The sequence below is a fragment of the Ursus maritimus genome, unplaced genomic scaffold, assembly GCF_017311325.1.
Source record: "Ursus maritimus isolate PB19 unplaced genomic scaffold, ASM1731132v1 scaffold_4, whole genome shotgun sequence".
NCBI classification, from domain to species: Eukaryota; Metazoa; Chordata; class Mammalia; order Carnivora; family Ursidae; genus Ursus; species Ursus maritimus.
The window spans coordinates 53,533,662-53,549,370 of NW_024426552.1; the positions used below are offsets into that span (position 1 = coordinate 53,533,662).

The 15,709-nt window shown below is 37.4% G+C and overlaps 1 protein-coding gene across 1 annotated transcript in view; it reads right to left on the reverse strand.

Moving 5' to 3' along the window:
- Positions 1 to 15,709, reverse strand: part of MORC1 (MORC family CW-type zinc finger 1) — a 161,503-nt gene that overhangs the window by 96,446 nt on the left and 49,348 nt on the right. Inside the window, exons 10-13 of the mRNA XM_040621719.1 lie at positions 6,604 to 6,683; positions 5,754 to 5,824; positions 3,552 to 3,616; positions 274 to 417 (exon numbers count right to left, since the gene is read on the reverse strand). Coding sequence (XP_040477653.1) covers positions 274 to 417; positions 3,552 to 3,616; positions 5,754 to 5,824; positions 6,604 to 6,683 — 360 coding nt within the window. The remainder of the gene's footprint in view (positions 1 to 273; positions 418 to 3,551; positions 3,617 to 5,753; positions 5,825 to 6,603; positions 6,684 to 15,709) is intronic.

Genomic DNA, 15,709 nt, shown 5'->3' on the forward strand with positions numbered 1-15,709 from the left:
AAGGAGACAGTGCAAGAAATGGTAACACATCAAGGTGCTCAGGAAATGTACTGAAAAAATTTCCCAAAGCATGCTTTTGCCTTAGGACAGCCATGCAGCTCTGCCGATACTATAAATTAGGCAGATTAATGCCTGTGCATTGATGGGAAGGGTGAACAGGGGACATGACACCTGCTCCCCATCATGATTAATCACTCATCTAACTCCAGAGACAGAATCTTACTGCAGCCTCCCCCATCCTGCCTATGCCTCTGAAAACAAAAACATACTTACAAGGACTTCAGTTTCAACTGTGGGCCCACTTTCTGATGCATTTTGATCAGGCGGTTATTACTGTAAATGAACATCCCAGCTTGGCTTCGATTTTCTATGTTCACTCCAAAGAACAAGCAGAGTGTCCTTGCTTTTTTTAATTCTCTGGCATCATATTTAGAAAAGTTAAAAAAAGGTTGTTATTAAATAAAAATATACAGTTTATAAACTGCCAATAATTAAACTGAGAAGATAAACATCAAAGGGACTATATATAAAATACCCAGGTATTTTGCAAAACCTAGTGGGTACACTCAGTATCTCTCCATAGCCAAGTACTTTGCATAAACATGATGGCCATACCAGGCAAACACAAGAAGGCCTTCATTAAGAAACAACCTCATTTGCCAACCTCAATTTACAAGAACTAGAAAATGCCAAAGACTGGTGAAATGTTAAGTGGTCTCATATGTATGTACACTGCAGTGTTTCTGAAAAAATGATGATTTGACTCTTTTAAAATTTACGTATTTTTAACACTGGATGTGGTTTTAACTTCCAGCATGTCCTCAAGCCTCTCAATATCCTATATAGATTGGAATGTGCCAAAAGATATTCTGTGTGTAGCCTTCTCTCTTTCTCCAAAATCAAAGGTAAATCAAAATTAATAAGGCAAGTTTACAAGGGCAACAGACATGAGCTCCTGTTTTTCTGACTCTGTCCTGCTATATTATGTTTTATGTGACTTTTCTATTAAAAGTGTAAAAACAGAAATTAAGACACAGCAGAATATGATAGAAACAACAGTAGTAACAGTAGGCTGCCTGGAGCTGTAAGAAGTGCCTGGATGTAAGAATCGGAAAGACGGAGCTGGCTTCAACTCTAAGCTCATCTCTGTAATAACCGTGTGACCATGGATGAGTCACTTCGACTCTGTCTCTTCTGAAAAATGGGAATAATACGTACCCAGCCATTTGGGATGCCATGAGGACTGGAAGAGAGAATGTTAAGTATAAACCTGGAACAGAGCAGGTGTCTCACCGATGTTCCTTTCCCTACCAAGAATGGTACCAATATAATTCTTCCCCTCTACCCATCTTGTAGCTCTCCTCGTTCCACAAAAACAGCCTTTTCTTTTCAAATTTATGATAACATACCATTACAACTGACATAAATATGCTTACTAGACTGGTTAAATACATCTATGATTAAAGGACAAAGAAAAAGTCCTATTAGTCCTTCTATGTAGACAGGATATACAGAGTACATTAGACTTTAAAGGAAGTTATTGACTTGGATTAACACAGTATGTATTTTTTAAGCACATACATGTTGGGTCAAATATATACAAATCACACTTTTCCCCAAAAATGTATATTCAATATTAAACCTTTACTCTTCAACAAAAAAGAATACTATGTAAGGGACCCCAAAACAGGGTGTTGCAAGATATTACATAATCACTCTGCAATAGTCACTGGCACACTGATTGTCTTTATTTATTATTATTATTTTTAAAGCATCTGGGGAGTGCCTGGGTGGCACAGTTAGTTAAGCATCCAATTCTTGGTTTCAGCTCAGGTCATGATCTCAGGGTTGTGAGATCAAGCCCCACATTGGGCTCTGCACTCAGTGGGGAGTCTGCTTCGGATTCTCTCTCCCCCATGCTTGCTGTCTCTCTCTCTCAAAATAAATAAATCTTTTAAAAAACCCAATAAATTAAAAAGCATTTTGTTCCAAAAATAAGTTCATACCAACTAAGTGGCATTATTATTAATAAAATGTAGATCAGGGGCGCCTGGGTGGCTCAGTTGGTTAAGCGTCTGCCTTTGGCTCAGGTCATGATCTCTGGGTCCTGGGATCGAGCTCCACGTAGGCTTCCTGCTCAGTAGGGCATCTGCTTCTCTCTCTCTGTCCCTCTGCCCCTCCCCACTACTCATTCTCTCTGTCTCTCAAATAAAATCTTTAAAGAAATTTTTTTTAATGTAGATCAATCACCTTTCCTGCATATCAGTGTAACTACAAACAATTCATCAACCAGATTTTTCTTTCTGAAAACTTTTAAGAGGCCTTTGCTATGGAAACAGCCCAAGCATCCATCAACTGATGAATAAAGATGTGATGTGTGTACACACACACACACACACACACACACACACACACACTGGAATACTACTCAGCCATAAAAAAAGAACGAAATCTTGCCATTTGCAACAACATGGGTGGAGCTAGAGAATATAATGGTAAGCAAAACAAGTCAGAGAAAGACAAATGCCATATGATTTCACTCATAAGAGGAATTTAAGAAACAAATGAGCAAAGGGAAAAAAAGAGAGAGAGAGAGAGACAAACCAAGAAACAGACTCTTAACTGCAGAGAACAAACTGATGGCTGGGGTGGGGAACAGGTGATGGGATTAAGAAGAGCACATGTTGTGATGAGCACTGGGTGAGGTTCACAAGTGCTGAATCACTATACTACACACCTGAAAACTAATATTACACTGTATGTTAACTGGAATTTAAATAAAAACTTTAAAAAAATAAAGAGGATGTTACTTTTTAATGAAGATTTCTATGAGATTTATTTAGTATTTATTTTGATAAATGCATAGTTAACATATCAAATTTCAGTTTTGAGGAAAGTTACGGTTATATAGCATTTCACAGTTCACAAAAAATAATTCTGGAAACTAGTAATACTTCTTTAAAAATCTCTTTCTCAAAGTTATCCCAATTTTCAAAGTCTGGCCTTACTTAGACAACACTGAATGGTCTCAGTTTAACTTGTTTAACACTTGAGCTGGAGACCAAGTCAACTTTACAAACGTAAAGAATGGTTTTCTAAGTTAGGCTTGCTATTTTTATTTTAACTATATATGTAATACGTTTATTTGAAACATTTTCAATTTTAAATTTTAAGCAGTACTAGAAGAGAAAAGAAACCAAGACCAACCCTCCAAAGGTTAGCGTTTGCCAAAGGACACAGAGAAAGTAGTCAGCTGATACTCTGGGCACAGTTATTTCCTCAACCGAAGAATGAGCTAATTTTTCACTCTGTATTCAGAAGTTTTCACATTATGTAAACACATGTATGCATGCAAATATGTATTTTATAAATACTCTCATTGATTATGTGGTTGGGGGATTTTGACCATATTATGCTTAATATAATAAAACGTCATAGGCTGAGAAAGAGAAGTTATCACATTAAGCACCAAATCTGCCTCCTCGGAAATCAGAATTTATTTTATCAAAGTGCAGAGGATTCTGGCAAACAGAAAATCTTATACATCTTACCTCTGTTTCTCTTTAAGAATCTTACGCTTTGCTTCCACATCTTCTAAAGCTTTCTGTAATACGTCCTGCAGAGGTACATTTAGTTAGGAGAGAACATAATTCCATTAAATTAATGAAAGCTGAGTTGATATTTATTATCCTATTATCCAAATGTTTCACAAGGGTAATAGTGATAGGTCACATTGTCTAATGCAATTGTACCATGGTAGACACTCAATAAATACTTGATAAATGAATCAGTTCCAGGAGCTAAGAGGACACACCAAATCCTAGCCCACGGTTCTCTTTTTGCACACATTCCAATATTCTCTCCGCCTTTTAAAAAGTCATTGCTCCCTGTAATGTCACACTGGCTTTTACACAAATTATACAAAAGCTTATTAGCAAAGTCATTCGATGTACTGGTACCGTACTGGTACTTTGGTGATGACTTTGACTTTTGTCTGTGAGAATAACAACAAAAAATGCTAAACCACGTGATCAATCACTAAAGCTTCTTCAGGAAAAACCAAGTTGCTATTAAAAAATTTTGTCAGTCACCATACTCCTTTATGTCAACTTTCAGATACCCCAAATACTTCCCAAGCTGTCCCTTTATAGGACAGCCCAACCCTATAGGAGCACCTCAATACCAATGCCCATCTGTCTTTCTTACCTTCTCTTTTAATTTGATGTGCTGGCTCATTCACTGCCCTATCTCTAGTACGCTCCCTCTAACCAGGCAGAAAAGAAATAATGCGTTGTTATTATTTCACAAATAACAACAGATTTTTAATGTGCTCCATTCACGTGATGGGAAAGATGGGCGTCTCATTTGGTGAGTATACCACTCACTGAACATTATTTTCACTGACTAAAGTAAAAGCAAATGGTAAAATGACTGGTAAGTATTTCACTTCAAATGCAACCACTCGACTGCCTCGAGGAATTTAAGAGGTTGGAAGCCAAGGTCATTCTGCTTTGCTCTCTTTGCTGAGCAACAAAGCAAGGTGGTCAAAGACTTCCCCACCCTTCCTGTCCATGCACTCAGAACGCAGAGCAAAGAGGCAGTGAGAGGTAAGGCTAAAGCAAGAAGAAAGCAAGGTCCTGACCCGTTAGAAAAAGTCTGTTTCTCTTGTCTCTCAATTACATAAAGCCAAGGAAATTGATTTCTCTGAGACAAAATTTAAAAAGCTTAAACTTTTCTTTAAAAATCAATAACAGTAAGATAGGTCTACGTTTACCTTAAAATAATAATTGCAAAGAAAAAAAGTTAGAGAATTTTGGGAAAGCCATAGATAACTTTGGGGCATCACCGGGTGCTACTCTTTGATTTCATTCCCTAATGGTGATCTTTAGATATGAGAGAGCTCTGTATCAGACACAGCCCTTGTCCCTGAAGTTCAAGGGCAAATCACAGAAAGGATTCATATACTCAGTCTGCAGAAAAGGATGAAGGTGAAGTGAGGCATTTTTTTTCCTCCCTACACCTTTGTACTCCTTTATATGCAAGCAAATAAAAGGTCGCTTTAACTCACCATGGCAGAAAGCTTTGTATCGCATTTTTGGTAAAAGCTGGCAAACTTACAATACATGTCCTGCAGCAATATTCTTTTCCTTAGTTGCCATGCATTATAATTAATAATAATAGTTCTTTATAACCTATCTGACTCATGGGTGTATTGCAAGGATTACAGCAAATGTTTATGAACTGTGTGGAGCAACTCATAAGAAAAGAGCTTTGTAAGCGGGAAGTACTGTTATTAATATTCATAATTATAGCACATAATTCCTAGCCCCAGAAAAAAGGATGGCTTATTAGTCTTCTCCTTGCTTTCCCCATTTATTCAGGTCTGTAGGGAGCAATAATTTGAAAAGAAATTTTCAAGGCAACTTGATAGACTACTTTTTTCTGCTAGTTTTTCATTATTTTCTCCTTTTCTCTTATTACTTTTCATTTTAAAGAAATGAGCTGTGGTGCTCTTCCCCACTGCTCCAAATTCACCCCACGTTGCTTATCTTTGCTCTCAGACTCAGCCTTCTCTTACCGCTGACTCCCCCCGCCCTTCGTGGCATGCCTCTGTTCTGTTTACCTGGGTTAAAATCAACTTCAGCTTCTGAGCTTGTCTGAGCGTAAAAGTTTAGGAAGTAAATGATAAGAGACTACTGTGTGCAGGAAAAAGCAAATGACACTTTGCCACTTAAGAAGACTATGGGGCCTACCTTGGCAGAAGACAAAGAAGTCCTGTCAGGCTGGTTTACTGTGATTTGTGCCTCTTTCAATACAAGTTCAGCTGGAAGCAGAAGCAAGATAATTACACCACCAGGAAATTCTTTCAAGCAATTTTAAGAGAACAGTATATATATATGAGCAGTATACACACACACACATACACACACACACACACACACACACACACATGCACAAACACACATGCACTATGGTGAGAATGGCTTACAGACAATAATCTCAGAAAATCGTATACTCCTTCCATAGCTCTCGCTCATGCCAGGTGGAGGCAGCCACACAGGGCTTCCTCTTAGACCTTGCAGTTGACAGGGCCTAACTTTATACATACACATTAAAGAGTTACGACTGAATCTTTGACTGACTGAAAACTCTCTGAAAATCCATGAAATATAGATTAAAGTTACTACTTGCTCCTGGACCCTGGGAAAGGATGGCTTTGTCCTCGTTGGGGGAGGGGGGGCAGTGAATGTGTAAAACATTCCTTCTTAAAGTGCATGTAATGCTAGTCTCTAAAATGATCTAACTCAGCATCATGCCAACCAGAATTTCCAATATATATCAATATATATCAATCTAGTTCCAAGTGTGTACCTGGAATAATAAACAGTAAATACTAAGATACAGCAATATATGTTAAAACGATAAATAACACAATTAAACAAAGCCAGAGACAGAAAAATGTGTTCTGAAGTTCCTCGGAAGCAGGAATTTGATTAATAGTGGTCATTCCCACAATGCTAGAAGAGTATATATCTCAGAATAAGTGTACAATTAATGGTGGTTGAATGAACAATAATGATTAGGCCATAGATAATTACATACCGATCTTCACTGCTTCTTCTGCCTTCTTAACCTCATTTTTAAATGCTCCTTTAAAAGAAGATGTGACATATAGATACTTTCTGAAAAGAAAAAAGAACATAATCAAGTCAGATGATGATTTTAAAGTACATAATACTTAGAGAATATTCTTTAGGGAGAATATATACTCCAGATATATATAATTATTGAGAAAGATTCATAGAATAAGTTGCGTCCAACTGATAAACCAGCAAATTTTATACCTAGGAAGAAATTCCTTGCCTTTTAATACCTGGCAATTTTGCTTTTGTAAGGGAACTTCAGGAGAGAGATAACAAAATTTCTGCCCATACGAATGTTCATTTATACATGTAAAATAGGATAATTTTCTTAAAAAGAAAAATTTCTATGTAACTGATCCATTATCAAAGTTTCTAGTTAATATACATAACCCTCTTACTCAGGTCACAGACACTGGATAAACCAGTTCTCCCAGTCCCAAAATGCTCAGAAAACACATTATCATTTTAAACTACCAAAACATATTTTCTACTTTATTGCTCAAGAAGCTTGTTTTCAGGGGCACCTGGGTGACACAGCAGTTAAGCGTCTGCCTTCGGCTAGGGCATGATCCCGGCGTTATGGGATCGAGCCCCACATCAGGCTCCTCCGCTGGGAGCCTGCTTCTTCCTCTCCCACTCCCCCTGCTTGTGTTCCCTCTCTTGCTGGCTGTCTCTATCTCTGTCAAATAAATAAATAAAATCTTTTAAAAAAAAAAAAAAGAAGCAGCTTGTTTTCAAAGCCTATTGTTTTCGTGAGAGCAATGACACTCTAGAACAATCAAGGAAAAAGAACAAATAGATTTAAAAATACACACACACACACACACACATACACACACACACATACATACATACATATTTCCATAAATTCAAAGTCAGAGCAAAGTATAGGTGAGAAAAGCCCCCTCTGGAACAGAGGTTCCCTGAATGCAGATGAAACTATGTATCATTATAGACGATTCCTGGAACTCAGGATTTTAAATATTGGTTTAAATCATTATGCAGAGAAAAAATTCCAGAATATTGGGTTTTAGAATGCCAAGAGCTCTGTACACCTCATTCTGTTACTTTTGCCTCTTATCCCATAGACCCAGGAGCTCACCATTCTCTGATACCTTCCATGTTTAGAAAGGCATCAAACATTCAGCAAGAGATGGAGAGAGACTTGCAGATCATCCCTGGAAGCCAAAATGTCTTCAGACGTCTAAAAAGTGGCATTTGCTCAGGCAGAGGGAGAGTTTAACTCTATATGCCCATGGCTGTATCCAGAGCAACACTGGGCTGCTGTTTCATTTCTCCAGAACACTCCCCCTGGAAACACTGAGTCAGAGGTGGTGGTGAGGCAGTTGTGATGGCTCTCTGTTAACTTCACTTCTCTGAATATCCTTATACTAAACACCGATGGAAAAAGGTAATCTGTGTCTCTTCCTTGCAAAAACAACCCAACACTGTCATCATGCTGAGCTAGACTAGCTCTGTCTTCAACTTCTATCCAGCCATCCAAGTTCTGCCCTCCGGAGTTCCAGTTATCACATGATAATGCTAACACATTTTCATTCAGGCCCTTCTCTCCTCCATAAAATGATGGCCAATTCCATCGATGACCCCATACCAAAGAGTTCATTTCCTGTGAGCTAGTAAATCCATGTCCCTCCCAAAGCATCCCCATCCGAACATGGCGCTCCAGACACGGTGTAGGCAGAATACGGTTTATCAGAACTATCACCATCTTGTTCTGCTCACTAAGTTCCATAAACATTTTTAGCAACTCTGTCACACTATCAGCTTATCCTAAACTTGTGGTCAATTAAGACATCTATGCTTTTTATTTTTTTCCATGTAAATCACTGTTAAGTCTATGCTTATATGATAGATTTTTAAAATCTAAACTCAGGTCTGTACATTAGTTATACCACATTTATCTATTGGACTTCAACTCTTTCATATCTTGTTTCTGTTATGCTTAATGGAAGACATACCTCCTAGTTCAGGGTCAAATATGAATTCAAACATGTTTGTTTTTTATCCAAGTTACTGATAAAAAATATTGAACAGAATATGATCAAGGAATGAAACCAATGATATGACACCAAAAATTCCTATCTAGTTCTCTTCTGAACTTGTTACAGATCTTGGGATAAAAGTAGTTAAAGCAACTGTAATTTTACCCACAAGAATAAAACCCAGTATTCTTTTTTCTGTTTGCTACAAAAATACAGAAAATGACTAACCACAAAGTACAGACATGTATTCTTATAAATAATACTTCAGGGTTCATTAACAGAAGTTTATTAGAGCCTAGGTAACCAAGTGGACAAAGTATTTAATCACTTTTTAATACCTTTTACATGCCCCTACTTTGATCAAATAGGGTCAATTTCAGCTCTTAATTTGTTCTGATGAAGCCATGAGAGCTATAATGCCTTTTAGGAAAGAAAGGAAGAAGGAAATAAGGAAAAGAAAAGAGGAGAGGAGAGGAGAGAGGAGAGAGGGGGGAGAGGAGAGGAGAGGAGAGGAAGGGAGGGGAAGGGAGAGGAAGGGAAGAGAAAAAAGAAAGGGTTAACCTGCTAGGGATGACATAACATGGAGGAACTGTACAATTTCTTACACAAAAATTTTGCCTCCAGAGAACCTGAGGGAAATTATATGCAAGTAAATATGGCAGAGAGAGAAGTAAGCCTAAAGGATAAAGCCATAAAGGATTAAATCTGTCCATACCATAAATACCAAATAGCAGATCTGACAGTTTATCAGAACCCCAAAGGAAACGTGCAGGCCTCCTTAAATACCTTTTAGGGCATAAAATAAGCATTTATACTATCTCTACTTCCTAGGACCATATACCTGAGAATATCACTTTGAAAGGTGAATAAAAAATATACTAGAATGGGAAACAGCTATCACTCAATACCAGTAATTTAGGTAGATGGAATTTAATTTACTATAATTTCCTGAGAAAATAGAGACAAATCCACATTTTTCCTTGGCTTAAACCATTTTTTTACCTACACTCACTAAGAGAGAAATAATTTAATTTAAAAAGATCAGCTATACTGCTTGATCCAGGAGACCCTTGGTACTTCCCAGAAGAATAAGACTGATAGAAAGGAAGCATCACTTTGATATGAACTGGGAAACAAGTAGAAGATTTATAAAGAAAGTCTCAGGCATGATATACTTCACTTTTCAACTGTGATCTGCAGTATAACTGGAAATCAAAAGTACAACAAGGAGACAGTCCAAGCGTAGGAAGACCCTGATCCCCTCTTCCCATGGATACACTGACTCTCTACCTCCATACAAAGCAGTTCCTCCTGAAGAAGAACTGACAGCTGACTGAAACAGCTTCTGCACGACAACCAACAGAGGGAGTACAGAGAAGGGCTGGAGAAAGAGAGACTGTAACAAAAGGAATCCCACCCCCAATGTGGCAAACTGCAGCAGGGAGGGCTATCGCTGAGGGGCCAGCACACAGGCTCACCTACCCTGGGGCACAGTGAAAAAGGAACAGTTTAAAGAGCAATAAGACTATAAGTGAAGGAAATCCATTTACAAATTCTAGAGCATCTACCAAATGGGTGGGAAACTTCTGGAACCTCTCCAGGGTCAAAGATACCTGGATGAGTTCCATTTTTTACGTTCCCCCTCCACCTTCACAGCAAAAATGGGAGCAGGGTCCAGACACTCTAGCCAGCCTACTAGGGTGTATGTCCCAGGCCCCTGGCCCACACCAGCTTCAGCCATCCCCCCCAAAGCAGCCCCAACATGCTTTGAGATGTGCCCAGCCTGTGCCTGATCCAACCACCCTGCCAAGGCAACCCGGCATGGCACACCCCAGCCCACACCCTTCCATCTGGCCTTTCAAAGCCATCAGGCACACACCGTCTACTCAAAGAACACACCATCCATACAAGGCCACTACTTCAAGACCTGGAGAGGTAACTGTTCCATGTAATTCATAGAAATAAACACAGAAAGTCAAACAAAACACGGAGACAAAGGAGTACATTCCAAATGAAAGAACAAGATAAAACTCCAGGGAAAAAAAACCCTAATAAAGCAGAGATAAGTAATTTATCTGATCAAGAGTTCAAAGTAATGGTCATAAAGATGCTCACTGAACTCAGAAGACTGGAGAAACACACTGGGAATTTCAACAAAGAGTAGGAAATATAAGAAAGAACCAATCAGAGCTGAAGAATATAATAACTGCAACGAAAAAATACACTAAAGGGAAGTGAACAGCAAACTAGATGATACAGAAGAATGAATCAACAAACCGAAAGACAAAAGAGTGGAAACCACCCCCTCAGAACAGCAAAAAGAAAAAAAGGATTTTTAAAAATGAGGATAGTCTTAAAAACCTCTGAGACAATATCAAGTGTATTAACATTCACATTACGGGAGTCCCAGAAGGAGACGAGAAAGGAGCAGAAAATTATTTGAAGAAATAATGGCTGGAAACTTCCCTAACCTGGGGAAGAATGCTCAGAGAGTCCCAGACAAGATGAACCCAAAGAGATTCACAGCAAGACAGATAAAATGGCAAAATTTAAAGATAAAGATAAAGAGAGAATACTAAAGGCCACAAGAGAAAAACAAATTGTCACATACCAGGGACACCCCATAAGGCTAACGGCTGATTTTTCAGGAGAATCGTCACATGCCAGAAAAGAGTGGCAGGATATATTTAAAGTGCTGAAAGGAAAAAACCTACAACCAAGAACACTCTACATGGCAAGGTTATAATTCAGAATTGAAGGAGAGACAAAGTGTTTCTCAGGCAAGAAAACTAAAGGAGTTCATCATCACTAAACTGGCCTTACAAGAAATGTTAAAGGGGTTTCCTCAAGTGGAAAAAGAAAAGACCATAACTTGAAATAAGAAAATATATGCAAGAAAAAAATCTCAATGGAAAAAAAGAAAAAAAATCTCATTGGTAAATACATAGTATGGTAAAAAAAAAAAAATGTGTATATACACACATACACACACATACACACACATGAATATATATAGTATATATGAATATATAGTAACGGCAGTGTATCAGCCACTTAAAACAATATGAAGGTTAAAAGACAAAAATAGTAAAATCAGCTATAACTACAATAAGTAGTTAAGGGGATACACAAAATAAAAAGATAAAATATGCTGTCAAAAACAAAACATGGGGGGCGCCTGGGTGGCACAGCGGTTAAGCGTCTGCCTTCGGCTCAGGGCGTGATCCCAGCGTTATGGGATCGAGCCCCACATCAGGCTCCTCTGCTGGGAGCTTGCTTCTTCCTCTCCCACTTCCCCTGCTTGTGCTCCCTCTCTCGCTGGCTGTCTCTGTCTCTGTCAAATAAATAAGTAAAATCTTAAAAAAACAACAAAAACCAAAACATGGGGGGGTGGGTAGAAATGTAGTGCTTTTAGAATGCATTCAAACTTAAGTGACCATCATCTTGAAATAGACTGCTACATATACAAGCCAATATATGTAACACTTACGGTAACCACAAAACCTATAACACATACACAAAAAATAAAGAGAAAGGAACCAAAACATCACACTAAAGAAAACATCAAACCACAAGGGAAGAGAGCAAGGGAAGGAAAGAACAGAGAAGAATTACAAAAATAACCAGAAAACAACTAATAAAATGGCAGTAAGTACATACCTATCAATAATCACTTTCAATGTTAATGGACTAAATGCTCCAATCAAAAGACATAGGGTGACTGAATAGATAAAACAAACAAACAAACAAAAACATCTAAATGCTGCCTATAAGATACTCGCTTCAGACCAAAAGAACTGAAAGTGAAGGGATGGTACAAGATATACCATGCAAATGGAAACAAAAAGAAAACTGAACTAGCAATACTCATGTCAGAAAAATAGACTTTAAAACAAAGGCTGTAACACAAGTCAAGGAAGGGTGTTACATAATAATAAAGAGGGTCAATCTAAGAAGAGGACATAACATTCATAAATATGTATGCACACAACCTAGCTGCACCTAAATATATAAAAGCAAATATTAATAGAAATAAAGGGAAAAATTCACAGCAATACAATAGTAGAGGACTTTAATACCCCACTTATATCAATGGGTAGATCACCATACAAAAAATCAGTAAGTAAACATTGGTCTTAAATGACATATTAGACCAGATGGACTTAATAACATACATAGACCATCTCATCCCAAAGAGAATACACATTCTTTCCAACTGCACATAGAACATTCTCCAGGACTGATCACATGTTAGACCACAAAACAAGTCTCAATAAATTCAAGAAGAGTCAAATTACATCAAGCATCTTGGGATGCCTGGGTGACTCAGTCAGTTAAGCATCTGCCTTCAGCTGAGGTCATGATCCCAGGGTCCTGGGATCAAGTCCTGCATTGGGCTCCTTGCTCAGCAGGGAGCCTGCTTCTCCTTCTGCCCCCTGTTCCCCCTACTTGTGCGCATGCTCTCTGACAAATAAATATTAAAAAAAAAAAATCTTTTCTGATCACAAGGGTATTAAACCAGAAATTACAAAAAGAAAACTGACAACACACAAAAAGAGGGGTCAACAAAGAAATCAAAGAGGAAATTTAAGAATACCTTAGGACAAATAAAAATGAAAACACAACCCGACAAAATCTGTGGAATGCACCATAGCAGTTCTAAGAAGGAAGTTCACAGTGATAGAGGCCTACCTCAAGAAACAAAAAAATCCCAAATAAACAATCCAACCTAATGTAATTAGAAAAAGAAGAACAAATCAAACCCAAGTTAGTAGAAGAAAGGAAATAATGAAGATCAGGGAGGAAATAACTGAAATTGAGATTTTAAAAAACAATAGAAAAAAATCGATTAAACTAAAAAGTTTCTTTGAAAAGATAAATTCAATAAACCTCTAACCAGACATCAAAAACAGAGAGGAAAAGAGAGAGAGAGAGAAAAAGAACCCAAATAAATGAAATCAGAAATGAAAATTGAGAAGTTATTACTGACACCACAGAAATACAAAGGATCAGGAGAAACTACAACACACAATTATATACCAATAAATTGGAAAACCTATTAAAAATAGATAAATTCCTAGTAACCCACAAATTCCAGATTGAATTACAAAGAACCGAAAATCTGAACAGATTACAAGTAATGAAATTAAATCAATAATTTTAAAACTCTAGAAAAACAAAAGTCCAGGACCAGAAAGCTTTACAGGTGAATTCTACCAAACATTTAGCGTTAGTACCTATCTTTCTCAAATTATTCCAAAAAACTAAAAAGGAAAGAGTGCTTCCAAACTCATTTTGTGAGGCCAGCATTACTCTGATACTGAAACCAGACAAAGACACCATCAAAAAAGAAAATTGCAGACCAATATATCCCTGTTGAACATAGAGGCAAAAGTCCTCAACAAAGTATCAGCAAACAAAATTCAAAAATACATTAAAAGGATCATACATCATGATCAAGTGGGATTTATTCCAGGGATGCGAGGATGATTCAACATCCACAGTTCAATCAATGTAATACACCATGTTAATAAAACAAAGGGTAAAAATCATATTAGATACAGAAAAAAGCATCTAAAAAAATTCAACATCCATTTACAATAAAAATTCTCAACAAAGTGAGTTTGGAAGAAACATACCTCAACATAAAATAGGGCAAACCCACAGGAAACATAATGGTGAAAGGGTAACAGCTTTCCCTGTAAGATGAGGAACAAGACAAAGATGCCCACTCTCACCACCACTTTTATTTAACATAGTACTGGAAATTCTAGCCACAGCAACTAGGCAAGGAAAGGAAATAAAGACATCCGTATTAGAAAGAAGTAAAACTGTCACTATTTACAGATGACATGATACTACATATAAAAAAAACTTAAAGAGATCACCAAAAAAACTATCAGAACTAATAAATGAATTCGGTAAAGCCTCAAGATAGAAAATTAAGATGCATAAATTGGCTGTGTTTCAAAGGTAAAAAGAGAGAGAGAGAGAGAGAAATCAAGAAATAGACTCTTAATCATAGAGAACAAACTGATGGTTATCAGAGGGGAGAGGGTTGGGGAGTTGGGCTATTGATGGGGATTAAGGAGTGCACTTGTTGTGACGAGCACTCGATCACGTATGGAAGTGCTGAATTGCTATACTGTACACCTGAAACTAATATAACAGTCTAAAATAAATACATTGATTTAAAAAAAGAAATTAGAGGCACTTCTATATGCTAACAACGAGCTATCAGAAAGAGAAATTAAGCAAACAATCCCATTTACGACTGCATCAAAAAGAATAAAATACGCAGGAATAAATTTAACCAAGGAGGTGAAAGACCTGTACTCTGAAGACTGTAAGGCACTGATGAAAGAAACGGGAAGACAAAAATAAATGGAAAGATATCTCAATATCATAGACTGGAAGAATTAATATTAAAATGTTCATACTACACAAAGCAATCTACACATTCAATGCAATCTTCATCAAAATACCAATGACATTTTTCACAGAACTAGAACAAAGAATCCCCAAATTTGAATGGAACCACAAAGGACCCCAAATAGCCAAAGCAATCTTGCGGGGAAAAAAACAAGCTAGAGGTCATGCTTCCAGATTTCAAATATACTGCAAAGCTTATTAATAATCAGAATAGTATAGTCCTGGTATGAAAACAGACATGGAAAGAATAGAGAGCCCAGAAATAAAATCTCACAAATATGGTAAATTAATCTATGATAGAGGAGCCATGGGGGAAACACAATCTCTTCAATAAATGGTGTTGGAAAAACTGGACAGCTACATGTGAAAGAATGAACTGAACCACCATCTTATACCGCATACAAATGTAAATTCAAAACGGATTGAAGACTGGACTCTGAAACCTGAAACCATAAAACTCCTAGAGGAAAACATAGATGGTAAAGCTCTTTGGCACTGGTATTACCAATGTTATTTTAGAACAGTCACATCAAGGAAGGGCAACAAAAGCTAAAATGAATAAGCGGATTTACATCAAACTAAAAAGTTTCTGCACAGCTAAGGAAACCATGAAGAAAATGAAAAGGCAAC